This window comes from Barbus barbus (genome assembly GCF_936440315.1).
Source record: "Barbus barbus genome assembly, chromosome: 9".
Classification (NCBI taxonomy): domain Eukaryota; kingdom Metazoa; phylum Chordata; class Actinopteri; order Cypriniformes; family Cyprinidae; genus Barbus; species Barbus barbus.
This window is the reverse complement of record NC_136737.1, coordinates 16,212,472-16,230,949: the sequence shown is the minus strand read 5'-3', so window position 1 is coordinate 16,230,949 and position 18,478 is coordinate 16,212,472. Positions and strand designations below refer to the sequence as shown.

General features: G+C 33.7%; 1 protein-coding gene across 3 annotated transcripts in view; it reads left to right on the top strand.

Annotated features, from left to right (window-relative positions):
• Positions 1–18,478, top strand: part of LOC306875309 (rab GTPase-activating protein 1-like) — a 105,440-nt gene that overhangs the window by 64,128 nt on the left and 22,834 nt on the right. For all 3 annotated transcript variants that reach the window (XM_079425778.1, XM_079425780.1, XM_079425779.1), the window contains exons 14-18: positions 4,164–4,277; positions 5,431–5,505; positions 6,743–6,868; positions 8,606–8,749; positions 13,973–14,014. In XM_079425778.1, the coding sequence (XP_079281904.1) occupies positions 4,164–4,277; positions 5,431–5,505; positions 6,743–6,868; positions 8,606–8,749; positions 13,973–14,014 (501 nt within the window). The remainder of the gene's footprint in view (positions 1–4,163; positions 4,278–5,430; positions 5,506–6,742; positions 6,869–8,605; positions 8,750–13,972; positions 14,015–18,478) is intronic.

Below are 18,478 nucleotides of genomic sequence, written 5' to 3'. Positions count from 1 at the left end.
ATCAGTTAAATTATCTAGGGCTGTCAAATGATTAATCACAATATAATCGCATCAACAATAAGTTTGTTTACATAAATGTTTGTACTGTGTATATTTATTATGTACATATAAATACACACACATACATGCACATAATTTGTATATAATGTAGATTAAATACAAATTAGGGCTGTCAAAGTTAACGCATTAATGCAAGTTCATTTTAGCGGCACAAATTTTATTAACGCGCGATTAAAGCAGTGCGCATGTTCTGTTTGACCCGTGGCCTAGCCCATAGTTGGAGAAATGGATATGCACAGTGTTGCCAACTTAGCGACTTTGCAGAAAGAACCCTTTATTTACTTTTTTTGCCCTCTTCAAAAAAGCGTTTAGCGACAAAGATTTAGGGTTTGTCCAAATCTTATTTGACTCGCTGGTACTGCAGTGGGAGCGCGAGGTCTTGCTGTACCAGCATGTGCACACACACCTCTCTCTCTCTCTCTCTCTCTCTCTCTTTGCGTTTGCATTGTTCAGCGAGCGGCGGAGAGGAACAGTGCTTTCAGTTAAACACAGATATTATGTTGCTCCTCTAATTTTACATTAGACAAGTATTGCCGAAATCACAGCACAGCTATTGTCATTATCTTATGTGTATTTGTTTTTATCGGACGACTGCTCGATTATCAGGATTTTTGTGTAGATTAACATCTTGGAAGGGAGAGCTGGTTATGTAGTCTTAATGGGTCGCGTTTCAGTCACTATTTCATATTCATTCCGTTGTCTGACAACAGAAACACTAAAATATATCAATGAAAACAGAGAGACAAACAAATGTAATGTTGCATGTTCAGAAGAAGTGGTGTGAAAATGTAAACAGGTTTGTGTAAGTAAATTGCTCAGTGCAAAGAAAGAGAAGTAATGGGAACCTGCTATTTCTTTTTCATGTGTCTAATAGACATGAACAAGTTCTTTGAAAAACATCTATGACTTTTGAAACATGTCTATTCTTCATGCTCTGTTGACTAGTTTCAATAATAATAAACACACTTTTGCATGAAGCATCCATATTTGTCCATGCCCATGTTGATTAGAGTATTTTAAAAAGTTGAAAAGTATGAATTTAAGGTACATTTAGAACAAATATAAATGTGCGATTAATCGCGATTAAATATTTTAATCAATTGACAGCCCTAATACAAATATTATTTATAGTTAAATATAACATTTTTATAGTACACACATTTATGTAAACACAAACTTTTATTTTGTATGCAATTAATCATGATTAATCATTTGACAGTGCTAAAATATTAATTTAAACTAAAAAAATAAAAACTACTCCAAAATAATAATAAATATAAGTATTATAATAAATAAAGAATAGTTGTATCATATGTGAATAACGTTTCCGTATGTGTTTGTGCTTGCCTGATTAATCCATCAAGAAGGTTTAATGTCTTTATTACAAAAAAGAACAAGGTCACCACGTCCACATATGCTGTGCAACCTTCATGGGAAATGGCCTTTACACCCTCATTCTTCTCCTGCATAAACAGAAACTGATGCAGCAGTTTACACAAACGGGTGTGCCATGTTCTGTACTATTCAGCAAGAATTTATCTGGATCATGTAGAAGGAGAAATGGCAGAAAAGAAGGCTGCATTATTCATAGCTTGTGTGTTGAAGAGAAAAAGGAACGCAAGGTTATAATAAATAGTACATATTTTTATATTTTTAAATATATTTTATTTTTATTTTTTTATGTGTTTATATATATTTAGTTTTTAGTTTTTTGTTGTTGTTTTGAACCCTGGACTCTGAAGATGATTCCGTTCCCTTCATCCTCTGTCAGGCTTTATTCTGCCCACCCTTTAACAAACTCTCAGGCGCGGTGTAAACAGGTGAGGGGAGGTGGAAACCTGTCCTTCCCTCTCTCGCATTAGTTGACTAATGATGCCTTTAATTAGCCCTGACACACGCTGTTAATTGAATGCACCTTATTACAACTCAGCCTGTCAGAGACATTTCCGCAGTCACCATCTGATGTTGCCACGGCGTGAAATCCACAAATCTGTTCACTCAAGACTTGACGGGAAAGACAACTGCTTAATATTCTGCTCATTTAGCCGCTTTATGTCAGGCTTGTGCAGCGAAACTGCACTTCCCATAATTCTGTATGGCAGAAAACTCATTCTATAGTCATTTCAGGCCAGATTAGATGCTTTTAAGTGGAGTTTCAGCCCTGTTTTGCATCTCAAGAGTCTGTTCATGTACTCCATCATGTGACTGGAACGCTGTCTGCATATGACTTGTTAATTTGATTTGTTGTTCGGCTTTGAAGAGCGCGCTGTGCTGAGTAAGACACTTTCCTGTGCTTCTTAATCTGTCTCAGCTCTGTAAACATTTCACACAAGGTTATTTGTTCACTCAAGGACTCTTCGAGTCTTCTTGACAAAATACACATTGTACGCTCTTCTCCACTGTCCTCAGTAAAGCTCAACCCTCAAGTTTGTGTTGGAGCTGCAGCGAACATTGATAGAGATCAAAGGGTGTAGAGAAAATGACCATCTTATGATTAGTAATTGAGTTTTTCCAGTCTGTATTTCATCTGCTTGCACACAAATCTGTTCAAATCACAAATATGTTCACCATCTGTCGTGGTTGCTATGAAAAAGTGCCAAAAAGGCCCCAAAATGTCTAAAATCTGACTTGGGTCGAATTAAAGTAGTATAAAACTGCATGTTATGGTGAGCTACACTGAAATATATTTGCTGTAGAAACAATGTTCAATGTAAATTTCAAGCAGGTAACATTACATTTAACAGAATTTTAAAATAGAAAGACTGGATTAGTAATTACATGTAAAACACACTCAAATAACCACTTAAAATTATTTTTATTGTTATAAAATATCAGTTTCTTTAAGACTAATAATTGTCTAATAATAAGAAATATTTTTTTTGATAATACAGGTAGTTTTTATTTGCTAAAAATGTGAACAATAAGGCAAAATAATAATAATAATTGTTATTGTTATTATTAAATATCAAATTCTTAGACAAATAATTGTCTAATTCTAAGATTTTTAGAAAAAGATCATTTTTATTCATTTAAAAAATAAAAAATATGGTAACACTTTATTTTATGGTTACAACTATTAGTTGTTTATTAGCATGCATATTACTAGAATATTAGCCATTTATTAGTAGTAATTAAGCCTATTAGTAGTATTATTAGTAGTAATTAAGCACATATTAATACCTTATTCTACATCCCTTATCCTACCCAATACCTAAACTTAACAACTACCTTACTAACTAATTAATAAGCAGCAAATTAGGAATTTATCGAGGGAAAAGTAGTTAAGTTAACAAATGTTACCTATTCTAAAGTGTGACCAAAAATATAAATAAAAGTTTATTATTATTATTAGAGAAAAATAATTAGTTTAATAATAAATAAATAGCATGAAAGAAATGTTATAATGCAATCATTTTATTGATGAAAATGATTATAATATTAATAATGATGTGTAATACAAATTTTTTTATTCTTATTATATTAATATTCATTTTGATTTATCTTAAATTTGATTTAAATAAGTCTAAGTATTATTAATTAATAATAATAATAATAATACAATAGTAAAATAATTAATATTTATAATGTATTTATAAAATAATTATAAATGATAAAATTAATTAATGTGGTAATAAAATATTTTAAAATATAATACAAAATATATTATTATTGTTATTATTATAGAAAAATAATCAGTGTAACTAATTAATAAATAAATTACACGATAAACATATTTTGAAATACAACATTTTATTAAAATAGTTATAATAATTAAGTGAATTTAATTATTGTTACCTTTATTGTTATTATATTATTAATATTATTTTGATTTCTTATTTAATTTAAACAAGTCTAATTATAATTTAATAATAATAAATACAATCAAATTAATACATATTAATATGTATCTATACAATAATTATAAATAAATCATAATAAATAAAATGGTAATAGAATATTTAAAAATATCATGCAAAATATTTTCTATTGTTGTTAATTCTTTTAATAAGTAATAATAATAACACAATGAAAAAGAAAGAAAGAAAGAAAGAGAAAAGAAAAAGAAAGAAATGCCTGATTTTAACTCTTGATTTGATCCACAGGACTCCGCCCAGGAAGCCGTCATCACCAGAGACATCCATCGCACCTTCCCTGCTCATGACTACTTCAAAGACTCAGGCGGCGATGGCCAAGACTCTCTCTACAAGATTTGCAAGGTGAGGTGAAAGCTGCTCATCCTGCAGGCATGACTCACTCCTGCCGTCTGGTAACAAGCATCACGACACCGCTGCAACATCTCTATCCACTGACCTTTTGTTTTGAACAACCTTGATAGATATCCAGCCACATGTGCTGTACTCACCCCCCTGCGTCTGTGAAAATAACTTGTACTCTCTGCTAATTAAACATAGGTACACGTCATGGATTCGTTATTATATTTAGAAACAAAGCTAGAGTAATAGATTATACAGTTATCCAGCAGGCAGTTATCCAGTTAAGCACACATCTATCTCTCTATAATTAAACAGATGGTTCTGGCTGTAAAATCTGAATGAATGAGCCACATAAAACAAAGCCGTTTTAAACTACGCACACTTTTGACCAGAAATCAGTTGAATTCAAAATTAGTGCATTATGTTGCTTGACAATTGTAATTCATAAATAAATTTTATTGCTTAGCAAAGTAATACATTTTGATAATTTTATAATATAATAATAATAAAATATAATAATTATATAAAATACATTTTTATAAAAATCTTATACATTTTGATTATAATTTTAAAATGATATTAAATTTCATATTATAGAAAAACAGGACAAAAGCATGGAGTGGATGAGAAAAGTGGTGCGGTGTTTTCCGTTAAATCTCCTTTGTGAGGAATCTTAAGAGGTTCTCCATCAGCTGATTGGCACCACCAGATTAAAAGCCTCCTAAATTGTGAAAAAGACCTTCAATCCAGCTAATCCTGGAGACAAAATCCTTCAGCTCAGAGGGACATATGTTGCCATGAACATTTATCAGTGTTTCCAGCCATTTATGGTGAAGTAGTATTATAACTGCTTGTGATTTAAAGACAACGTGAAGCTGCATTCACAACGTGCAAATTTAAATGGTGTTGTGTTTATTCATTTGAAAATATTTAGTGCTAAGTGCTGTAGGGCAAGACTGATTTTATACATCTAACATGCTTTGCTTTTCTGAAGTAATTATATGTTCTGTAATATAAAATTTTATTGTTTTTGATTGTCAAAAAATGGTTCTGAAACTGAGAAATAGTATTACATTCTCGTGAACAAAAAAATATTTGTTCATTTTTTCCTTGATTTTGGTGCACAGTATCTGAACTTATGTTTTTTTTTCCACAGGCTTATTCTGTGTATGATGAGGAGTTTGGCTATTGCCAAGGTCAATCATTTTTGGCAGCAGTATTACTTTTACATGTGAGTATTTAGCAAGATGAGTATTTAAAGTATTAAGTGCACCATACATCCATACATTAGAGACATGAATGTTACCTCAAATCATATATCTTGTTGTGTAAAGGTGAATTTTTATATACATTTTTATGTTTTTATTCTTTTTGTGTTTTTTGTGTTGTGGTATCCTTTGTTTTTGTTGTAATTTTTTTTGTTTTTGTATTGTTTTTGTTTGTGTGTGTGTGTGTTTTGTGGTGTCTTTTGTTGTATTTTGTAGTGTTTTTTTTAGTCATGTTTTATTTAGTTTGTTTTGTTGTAGTTTGTTTTGTTTAGTGTGTGTGTGTGTGTGTTTGCTTTGTGGTATCTTTTGTTTTTGTTGCATTTTGTAGTTTTGTTTTTTGTCTTGTTGTTTTTTGTTTGTTTCTGTACTATTAGTGGTAGTGTTTGTTTATTTTATTTGAAAGTGGTTTTTATTTATTTATTATTCATTTTATTTAATTTTTGAGAGACTAACCCAAAAATACAAAATAATACCAATTTTGCAGGCTTTCACGTTTTGAAATGTGAATTTAAACAGAAGTGCACGTTACTTTCAGACAATACATAAACTTCTTTTTAGGTCAGATTTATCTTTAATCTCAACTGCTGTGCTGGTAAATCAGCAGTATGAAGAGTTTTCTTTAAGAGAGCTTGCTAACTATATGAACACTAATAAAAGTGTAATAAAAACCTACCTCATTGTGCCTTATCTTTGACTTTTTGAGGCTTGTTATTGAGCTAACAGTAGGCAGAGAGAAACAGGAAGCGAGAGAAAGACATTGATGAAACGGTTAATTCCATATTTAATTAAAGCGCGGGCTGAATAAGATGGTTTTTTGTTTTTCTGCAACGCCGCCCCGTATGGGGTTTGATATTGGAGCGCGTTTGGGGATTTCTATAATGTAGTGTAAGTGTCTTTCTCGTGGCCTTGCCCAGGAAGCTCAGGAGCTGTCAGGAATATTAATGACGGAGCCCGTGTACCTGCAGGAGCCCATTGAGCTCGGGACACACACGCTGTCTGTGTGATTTAATACCCAGCTCTCTGTCTGTCTCGATCTCCGTCTCAGAAACACAAACAAACTGTGATAGCATCACTGTAGACTGCCATAGACCGGTAGAAGGACAGTTGACACATCTAAACATCATGGGCCGGTTGTTTATTTATGCAGAAAGCATTAGCATCTGAAATATCATGGTAATATCTCTCGCTCTTTTTCTTTAGATGCCCGAGGAGCAAGCTTTCTGCGTGCTGGTGAAGATCATGTACAAATATGGTCTCCGGGATCTCTACAAAAACAACTTTGAAGATCTTCACTGCAAGTTCTACCAGCTGGAGCGTCTGCTGCAGGTTTGGCCTTTGAGTGTTTGTTAAAGGAATAGTTCACCAAAAAGTGAAAATTTGCTGAATATGTACTCACCCTCAGGCCATCCAAGATGTAGATGAGTTTGTTTCTTCATCAGAACAGCTCTGGGGAAATTTAGCATTACTTGCTCATAATATGGATCCAAATCTGTTCAGATGAAGAAATAAACTCGTATACATCTTGGAACGTTAGTACATTTTTAGCAAATTTAAATTTTTTTGGGTGAACTATTCCTTTAAGAGATTGCATCGCACACAAGCTGCGTCCCAAATGACGCGCTATATACTATGTACTTATTCACAATGTACTCAACCATGTATTTTAATTAAAGCTGCGACAGTTGAATGCATGAAGTGTCCAACATTCCACACTTAATTTTTTCGGTTATTTAAGTGCATCATCCGGATATTTAAAGTGCCCTTTTTCTTTTTGGAATTTTCAGTGTGAACGCACTATTAGCACTTTTTATACTACAAAACGTCATAGAATAGTGCATAAGTACGCGATTTGGGACGCACCTACAGTCTTGTACACCCCTTGTCAGGTCATACTTGTGTGTCTCAAGTGTAAGCGGTGGCCCTCTTGTAAGCTATTAGACCTAATGCGCTGGAAAATGGGTTTTAATTTTGTGCTGAAATGCAATTAGGCCTGAAGTAGCCCTCTTTCAGCGCTAAACCCAACTCGGTTAGTATCGACTAGCTCTGCTGCTACAAGAGTGTTAGCATCGATCACGGAAAACGTGCCTGGAAGAATACCCGTCTCTTCCTCCTTCCTCATCATTTACTTTGCATGTGTTAACCTAACACTCTCACCTCTCCAATCTAACAATGCAATCTACCCCAGAAAAATATTCTCTCTTCAGCTCCGGGTCTTTTTGAAATGCTAATTTAAAATGTGCCTTTGTAGATATCACTTACCTCTTTGATTTATTCTCTGCTCGGTCTCTGAATACATAGTGTAACTCCTCTTTTTTTGAGGCACTGTTACTATTTCTCAGATTGTGTTGCTTGTTGAAGAGAGGTGATGTATTATTTTATATTTAATTTGGTGTCATTTTTATGTATTTTGAATAATTATTTTTTATTAATTTTTATTTTTATTTTATTCAATTTTTAGTTTTAATACCCCCACCCATAGAGGTGTAATTCTTTGGATTGACAGCAAATTGACAAGTTTTATTTTGGTTCAAAAGGGATTTTTGTGAACTCCAAACTCTTTTATTAGATTAACAGTGCTTAAGTGTGTCTTAGGCAAGAAAAAAATTATTTTTTTCAGTGTTGAGTTTTCCCAGTGCAGTGTTGGAGAAGCTTCTGCTTCATCATTGTTATTTCAATATTGCCTCAGGAAAGCACTGAGCATTTCTCTATTGATACTCCTCATAACCGCTGGTTTAAAAACACACAAAACAAACACGTTCTTATGAACACAGCAGCACAAACCCAAGGAGATCAAAGCACATGTAAGTCTTTGAATTATTAGCTGTTTTTGTGTAATGTGCTTTATAACTGCACTCTTGACCCTGTGCTGTAGTCCAGTAGTCTTGCACTCCCAATAGAAATGCTTTAAAAGCTTGTGGAAAGAAAAGGGTCAGTAGTATATTGTTCTTTTTGTTTGGATATACTTGTGGATATACTTAACTTGTCATCTCAATAACAGATAATAAAACTCAAGTTCTAATGCTTATTTCCCTTGCCCTAACCGACTGTTTCTCTTCTTTCCAGGAGCAGTTGCCGGATCTTTGGTCTCACTTCCAGGACCTGAACCTGGAGGCCCATATGTATGCGTCCCAGTGGTTCTTAACACTGTTTACCGCCAAGTTCCCTCTCTGCATGGTCTTCCATATCACCGACCTGCTCCTGTGTGAGGTGATACATCTTCCTCCAATCACAATATTGCAGTAACCGAAAGTCATTTAACAAATGAGTAGTCTCTGAGTAGGCACAACATAAATAGAGACCCAGCGACTGACATTGGGTCTCTTTCACCAAATCTTTGTGGGGTGGGGTGGGGTTCTCCTATAGTATGAATAATACATATTCAGACATTCTGCTTTTTTTACACACTGGTTTTCACTTACTATATAGTAGGCAAGTTGGCACATTTAAGTGTGCGGCCAAATTTATTAAAACAAGGTTAAGATCCATTTTAAATGCATTCACACCTGTTATACACACCTGGTTGTGAATCTATTGGAGTTTCTGTGCTAGTACACAACTTGTATGCTTATTAGTGAATGAGACTAAATGTTTTGAGATTTACTTGTCATTTTCACTTCTGGTTAGGACTAAATGTTTTGCATTTTGTTTAGACATACGTGCAATTTATTGTAAAGTAAAGGTCTTTGCACACTGATTACGAAATTCTCATCCATAATTTTGCACGTTAAAAAATAAATACGACCTCACCTCATGTCAATCAAGTTCACACACTGCCTCTGAAACTTTCGTCCGTCATAAAAAAAAATTGGATCAGGTTCGATTTTCTGCATTTTCGCATCCGTAGCAAGCATTTTGATAGGAAAGGATGACGAATACGGGGAAAAAAAACGCATACCAAAATTTTGGACTCGGTGTGCAAGGACCTTAATACTTTACAGTAAGTTTGCATTTAGAAATTGTTCATGTTAATTATATAAATATGATATACTTTGTATTAATCTAACTTGAAATGTTAATAATGTAATAGTATATGAATGCTGTTTGTTAGTTAATGATACTTAATGCTAAACATTTAAATTAATATAATCAGGTAAATTTATAAAATCCATTAAAGTAATGGAAAATTATCTAGCTGCGCTGAAGTTTAAATTATTTCATTGGCTAGAAATTACTCTTTGTGTGAGCAATCTCTTCAAAATGATTATTATTTTTTTAAATCCTTATCCTAGTTATGAATGCCTAGAAAAGTTATAAAAATGAATAAAATCCGAAAAATGTCGTGGAAATGCTCAAAATACTGGCATCTTTGTGAGTGATTATTATTATGATTACTCGCAATTATTACAGCTTGAAATGATAAAAATGTAATCACATATAGAAATTTAGATTAACCTAGAATAATAATTGCTGTAAAAGTATTGCATGTTGTTAGTTTGTGATACCTAGTGCTAAAGCTTGACGTTAACAAAAACAGATTGATTAATAAAATCTGTAAAAAAGTAATAGAAATTTGTGTAGTTATGCTCAAGTTTTTCATCGGCTAGAAATTGGTCTTTGTGAGTGCAATCTCTTCAGTGAAAAATGTATTAAAGTATTGCACTTTGTAAGCTCATGGTAACACTAAAGATAAACTTAACGGATTGCATAATTATTATTGTTTTTATTTCTGTTTCTTTTCTGACTAAATAAATATTATAGTTGTTGGGTTTCCAGTAGCACATGAAACTGACAGAAAGTTCAGTTGTTTCTAAACTTCTTGAACTCTGTTAGATTTCCCAAAGCAAGCATCTTTGACTTCTTAGAAATAGGCTTTGTGTCTTTCCAAAAGAAACGCTTCGACCTTTCTGCTCCTCAGAGAGATTTTCCTTTTATTTTTTTCCCATCGCTTTTCTCCCCTTTTCCTTTCATTCAGCGTCTGTGGTAGCCCGAGGCAAGACAATTAAAAGTTTCCTCAGCCTGTCTCAGTCAATGAATCGCATGATGAGAATCTGTTAGATGCTTTCTCTCTCTCGCTCTCTCTCTCTCTCTCTCCTTATCCATCTATCAGTTCATCTCTAATTCATTTAGTGTTCTGCCTTCCTTTGAGGCTCTGGCTCTACTGTTAAGTAACTCGTAGTGATAGTAGTCTTTCTTATTCACGCATTTCTCCCTAAATCACATTTACATTTCAGTTTATCTGTATTCAGTTTTTTTCCCAATATACAGGTGCTGGTCATAAAATTTAGAATATCATGAAAAAGTTGATTTATTTCAGTAATACCATTCAAAAAGTGAAACTTGTATATTAGATTCATTCATTAAACACAGACTGATATATTTCAAATGTTTATTTCCTTTAATTTTGACGATTATAACTGACAACTAATGAAAGTCCCAAATTCAGTATCTCAGAAAATTAGAATATCAATTAAGACCAATGCAAAAAAAATATTTTCAGAAATGTTGGCCAACTGAAAAGTATGAGCATGAAAAGTATGAGCATGTACAGCACTCAATATTTAGTTGGGGCTCCTTTGGCCTGGATTACTGCAGCAATGCGGCGTGGCATGGAGTCGATCAGTCTGTGGCACTGCTCAGGTGTTATGAGAGCCCATGTTGCTCTGATAGTGGCCTTCAGCTCTTCTGAATTGTTGGGTCTGGCGTATTGCACCTTCCTCTTCACAATACCCCATAGGTTTTCTATGGGGTTAAGGTCAGGCGAGTTTGCTGGCCAATCAAGAACAGGGATACCATGGTCCTTAAACCGGGTACTGGTAGCTTTGGCAGTGTGTGCAGGTGCCAAGTCCTGTTGGAAAATGAAATCTGCATCTCCATAAAGTTGGTCAGCAGCAGGAAGCATGAAGTGCTCTAAAACATCCTGGTAGACAGCTGCGTCCATGTCTTGCATACGTCTGTGCGTGGTGGTTCTTGAAGCACTGACTCCAGCTGCAGTCCACTCTTTGTGAATCTCCTCCACATTTTTGAATGGGTTTTGTTTTACAATCCTCTCCAGGGTGCGGTTATCCCTATTGCTTGTACACTTTTTTTCTACCACATCTTGTCCTTCCCTTCGCCTCTCTATTAATGTGCTTGGACACAGAGCTCTGTGAACAGCCAGCCTCTTTAGCAATGACCTTTTGTGTCTTGCCCTCCTTGTGCAAGGTGTCGATGGTCGTCTTTTGGACAACTGTGAAGTCAGCAGTCTTCCCCATGATTGTGTAGCCTACAGAACTAGACTGAGAGACCCTTTAAAGGCTTTTGCAGGTGTTTTGAGTTAATTAGCTGATTAGAGTGTGGCACCAGGTGTCTTCAATATTGAACATTTTCACAATATTCAATATTCATTTTCACTAATTTTCTGAGATACTGAATTTGGGACTTTCATTAGTTGTCAGTTATAATCATCAAAATTAAAGGAAATAAACATTTGAAATATATCAGTCTGTGTGTAATGATTGAATCTAATATACAAGTTTCACTTTTTGAATGGTATTACTGAAATAAATCAACTTTTTCATGATATTCTAATTTTATGACCAGCACCTGTATATAACTTATCTAATATAATATTAATATTTATTTATTTTTAAGTAATACTTTTGTTTAGCAAAGTGCATATTAATGACAAGTGACAGTAAAGACACTATCCATCTATCGTTCTATCGTTCTATCTATTGTTCTATCGTTCTATCGATCTATCTATCGTTCCATCTATCGTTCCATCTATCGTTCTATCTATCTATCTATCTATCTATCTATCTATCTATCTATCTATCTATCTATCTATCTATCTATCTATCTATCATCGTTCTATCTGTCTATCTGTCTGTCTGTCTGTCTGTCTATCTATCTATCGTTCTATCTATCGTTCTATCTATCGTTCTATCTATCGTTCTATCATCGTTCTATCATCGTTCTATCTATCTGTCTATCTATCATCGTTCTATCTATCTATCTATCATCGTTCTATCATCGTTCTATCATCGTTCTATCATCGTTCTATCTATCGATCTGTCTGTCTGTCTGTCTGTCTATCTATCATCGTTCTATCATCGTTCTATCTATCTATCTATCATCGTTCTATCATCGTTCTATCTATCTATCTATCTATCTATCATCGTTCTATCTATCATCGTTCTATCATCGTTCTATCATCGTTCTATCATCGTTCTATCTATCGATCTGTCTGTCTGTCTGTCTGTCTATCTATCATCGTTCTATCTATCTATCTATCTATCTATCTATCTATCATCGTTCTATCATCGTTCTATCTATCTATCTATCTATCTATCTATCTATCTATCTATCATCGTTCTATCTATCTATCTATCTATCTATCTATCTATCTATCTATCTATCATAGATATATATATTTTTAGTCTATATATTAATTTATATATTAAATTCAATTTTAACTTTCTACTCAAATGAGAAAAAAGCTTTGTATCCTTTGTAAAATGAATTACATTTTAAAATATATTAAAATAAAACCCAATTATTTTAAATTGTAATAATATTTCACAATATTACAAATTTACTGTATTTTTCGATCAAACGAAAGAGACTTCTTTCAAAAATATGAAAAAAAATCTCACCGATCCCAAACTATCCTCAATAGTTCCTGCAATTAATTACTGCAATTTTTAAACTTTCTATGGTAATTCTTCAAGCTAACGTATAAAGAAATGCTCAGGTTGTTGTAAATTGCTGATATTGCCTGATATACATACTGATAGTTTTACTAGTATAAATTCTAACAAGAATCATAGTATTTTTATTTCTTGCATAACCTTCAGCTCCCAAGCCAAAAAGTAAAGTCTCATCCCTCCCTCAACAAACACAAACACACACGCAGACACACAATTATCCCCCCCTGCAATTTCCATTTAGCCCCCTAGCGCCATCTAGAGCCTGTCGGGGAGAGATAGCCTCGGCTGTCTGTTATTAATAGAGAATGCAGGATATTTTTAGCTCAGTGTTGCCATGTGAACGAGTTGTCTAAGCTATGCTCCAGACGGGTGTTTCCATGCGGAGCTGACTTCAGCATTGCTTCTCCACTCGCTACTGCGATGCCACCTGCTCCCCTCTGACACACACACACACACACACACACACACACAGCATCTCCGTCCTTCACATCCACCTGCCTGTCAGTCCACCTGAGTGTGTGCGAGCGAGATTGTTTGCCTCTTCCTTCAGCTCCTGTCACTCCCACACATTTGAGCTCTTTGTATGACTCGAGCTATTTTAGGAAATGCAAATGCAATCGGCATCGCACTTCCCTTTGCTATTACAGCACTGCAGCTCCTCCAAGCCATTTAAATGAAATTGTATCGTCTTTATTACAATAAAACACCCTTTGTATGTGGTCCGTTTTGTCGTTCCAGGCAGTTTGATGTTCAAAGAAATGATTCTGTGTGTGTAATTGTTTTTTTTTCGTTGTCTTCACAGGGGTTGAACATTATCTTCAATGTGGCACTGGCTCTTCTGAAGGTACTGCACCTCACCGTGCTTACATTTCCTTGTTTTAAATAGTTCAGAACAGTCAGGGAAATTCACATGACGGAGGTGGTTTATATGACAAAAAAGTAATGAGACAATTAATAAAATCGGTGAAAAGTCATGGAAATGTATGTGGCTATGCTCAGAAATGAGAAATTGTTCTTTGTGAGTGAAATCTCTTAAAATCTCTGTCCTATTTATGAATTATTGCAAAACTTAATTCATTGTTAATTAATTAAAATAATAAAACATTGTGGGGTTATTCCTAGTCATGTTTAGATTGAAACTATTAGCTGGAATCTGTGCAATTTATTAGCGTAACTTATATATTATAATATTAATTTTCAATTAGCTTTGATTTTTATAGTTTGTTTATATTTTAAGTTTAAATTTAATTAATTTTGTTGTGCTTTTATCACAATAACACAGTTTTATCATATCACATTTTTTTCTTTGTAGCATATTCATTTTAGTACTTTAGTTTTTTATTTTATTTAATTTCAGCTTTATTTCTGTTCTCATAATAACTTATTTACCAATAACAACACCATTTTGTTTTGAGTGCAACATTTTTTTATTTATTTTATTTTACTTTTTAATTCATTTTATTAATTTAGCTTTTTCCTTATTGTATTTAGTCATTTTAGTACTTCAGCTTAAGCAATATTTCTCATTTTCATTTAAGTTTTTGTTATATTGTCATAATAATTTGTTATATTTACCAATCACGACGGCATTTCTTTGAGTTTAGTATTTTATTGTATTTTATTTTGTTTTACTTAATTAATTAGTTTTTATTTTAAGTCCTTATCCTAATCATAAGTCAGGGAAATTAATTTGCTAAAATGTGTGAGAATCCTTGCACATGATTTATTGCTTTTAGTTTAAAATACAGCAACTCTGCAGGTAAAAAAGGAAAATATTGAGTGTGTCTCCCTCTGCTGGTCAGAAGACATTGCCTTGATTTTTTTTTTTCTTTTTCTTTTCTTTTCTTCTACCAAATATTTGTGTGCAGCTGTTCAGAGCTTTCTGGTTCTGTAGTTTTTGCTATGAGCAATATTAAACAAGAAACTGAAACAAGAAACTTTATATATCATAATATAGTATTACAATCTCATATATATCAAGATGCTAAAAATCATGGATGCTTATTTGTAAATGAAGCTTTTCAAATATGAAATGCATATATTTCATTTAAAAATGAGCCCAAAAACTTTACAAAAACAGGATATCGTTTCATAATACAAATAACCACACATGAAAACATAGGTTAGGAAGTGCAGCTTAAACAGGAAATAACCTCAATTTATCACTTTTCCTGCACGCAAATGGCATTTTTCTTTTCATAAGATGCATTGGCTTGTTAACACTTCATAATAAGGAAGTTGATCCGAGCCGTGTGGCTGCTGTCAGAGTGATCTATGCGTGCATTTGGGTTTGTTGTTGTGGTGTTATTGATCATCAGCGACACGATAGATGACACAGTATGCAGCTGTGGGTCATTAGCCCTGTAATGCCACTACAGCTCTACTGATACAGCACTGTTCATGGTGCATTAGGACCATAGTACAGCGGTTTTTAGAGCCCAGAAGTGCTACTTTTTAGAACAAAATTCACCTATAAACACCAAATATTTTTGATAGTTTCTAATTGTGGTTTTGAATAAAGTTTTTATTCAGCTTTCATTGCAATTTAAAGGACAGTTTGTCATTATCGGTTGGCCAATTCTGTCTGCTGCGAAGCTTTCCAACAGCGTTCTCAGCACTACTACATTAGCTTCATCCACAAAGCCACACCTTTGTGTAAGCTGCAATGGCAGAATGACAAATGGAGCTATTGCTCGAGCGGACTGCTCTGGCCTGAATGTGTCTGAGCTAACTTATAGAGAAGATGCGGATATATCTGCTGATTTAATGTGGAGAAATAGACTTCACTTCCCTGTTCTGTAATTACAGCAGATGTGAGAACCAGAATAATGTTCTCTGGTTTCTTTTTAAAGCTCTGCAAACTCCAGGTGTTCATTGAAGAGGAACTGTGAGGGGTTTTGTAATGAAACCTCAGATCCCAGGGTACTAGATTTACAAAAGCTTCTGATATAATTAGTTATGACATATGACCTGTCATGTTATCATTTATATTGTCACAAAACAATGTGTATTGTGAAAAGAGTTATGTAAATACATGTGACTTCACGCCTTAGGTGTATGTTTAAATACAAGTGTGGTGGAATTTTTTATATCAATTTAAAATTTAGTTCCCAGTTTTGTCCCTTTTGTTCCATCTTTTGCATAAAAATGACTCCATATATATAAAACTTTGATAGACAGGAATGTAATGAATAAAACTGAATTGCTTTCAGCTGTTAAATTTAAGTACACAATTAGATAATACCAATTTAGGTCAACCAATTACCAAGCAATGCTTAATTGTGTTCAGTCTGAGATGTAAAAAGGTTGCATTAACAATTAAAGAAAAACACTTAAGCAAAATATGCTCAGGTCAAAGTGTCTGATTAATTTTGGGTCCCAAATTTTTAAAATTTTACTGGTAGTCCACTGTATGAAGAATTTTTGAATATAATATGTCACGGTTTACTTTATTTCGCTATCCTTGCTTACATAAATTAACTATAGTGTCCTGCACCCGCTAGTAAAAAAATATTTAAAAAAATTATATCTGGTGGCTGGATAATTGTGTGTGTGTGTGTATATATGTACATGTATATATCTATATATTTATATATGTGTGTGTGTGTGTGTATATATATATATATATGTGTGTATATATATATATATATATATGTGTATATATATATGTATATATATATATATATATATATATATATATATATATATATATATATATATATATATATATATATATATATATATATATATATATATATATATATATATATACATACAGTTGTGGTCAGAATTATTGGAACCCTTGGTAAATATGATCAAAGAAGACTGTGAAAATTAACCTGCTTTGTTAATCCTTTTGATCTTTTATTTAAAAAATTCACAAAAAGCTTTGGATAATAAGAATTTAAAATGGGGGGAAATATCATTATGAAATAAATGTTTTTCTCAAACACACGTTGGACACAATTATTAGCACCCCTAGAAATTCTTAAGAGTAAAATATCTCTGAAGTATACTCCCATTCATATTCACAATTTTGAGCACTCTAGGGTGATTATGAAAATGAAATTATCCAGCCATGGCTTCTTGTTTCACAGAAATATAAATAGGACGGAAAACAAAGCCCAAATTCCCTTAATCATCCATCACAATGAGAAAAAACAAAGAATATATTTCTGATGTGCAGCAAAAGATAATTGAGCTTCACAAATTAGTGAAGTGGCTTTCAGAAAAGAGCTAGAGCAGTGAAATCCCCATTTCCACCATCAGGGCAATAATTAAGAATTTCCAATCAACATAAAATGTTACGAAACTGCCTGGAAGAGGACGTGTGTCTATATCGTCCTAATGCACGGTGAGAAGGAACGTTTGAGTGGCTAAAGACTCTTCAAGGATCACAGCTGGAGAATTGCAGAAAATAGTTGAGTCTCGGGGTCAGAAAACCTTAAAAAAAAAATGTCAAACAGCCCCTACATCACCACATGTTGTTTGGGAGGATTTCAAGAAAAATTCTCCTAGCTCATCCAAAAACAAACTCCAGCACATTCAGTTATCAGACAGGACTGGCACTTCAAATGGGACTGGCTTCTATGGTCAGATGAAACTAAAAAATTAGCTTTTTAGCAGCAAACACTCAAGATGGGTTTGGTGAACACAGGGATAAAAAGTACCCCATGTGTACAATGAAATATACTGCTGTATTTGTGATGTTGTGGGCCTATATTTCTGCTGGAGGTCCTGGACATCTTGTTCAGACACATGGCATCATGGATTCTATCAAATACCAACAGATAAAAAATCAATAAGTGACTGATTCTATTAGAAATCTTATAATGGGCCATGTTTGGATCTTCCAACCGTACAATAATCCAAACACAAACCTCAAAAACAACACAAAAATGGGTCACTGAGCACAAAACCAAGCTTCTGCTGGCCATTCCAGTCCTCTGACCTGAACCCTGTAGAAAATGAGTGAGGTGAACTGAAGAGAAGAAGCACCAACATGGAGCTGTGAATCTAAAGGATCTGGAGTGATTCTGGATGAAGGAATGGTCTCTGATCTCTTGTCAGGTGTTCTCTAACCTCATCAGGCATTATAGGAGAAGATTTAGAGCTGTTAAACTGACAAATGGAGGTTTCTACATGGCAGTTGCTTCAATGCATTTAGGGGTGTGGTCCTGGTCAAGACAATCTCCTGAACTCCAAACTGAATGTCAGAATGGGAAAGAAAGGTGATTTAAGCAATTTTGAGCGTGGCATGGTTGTTGGTGCCAGACAGGCCGGTCTGAGTATTTCACAATCTGCTCAG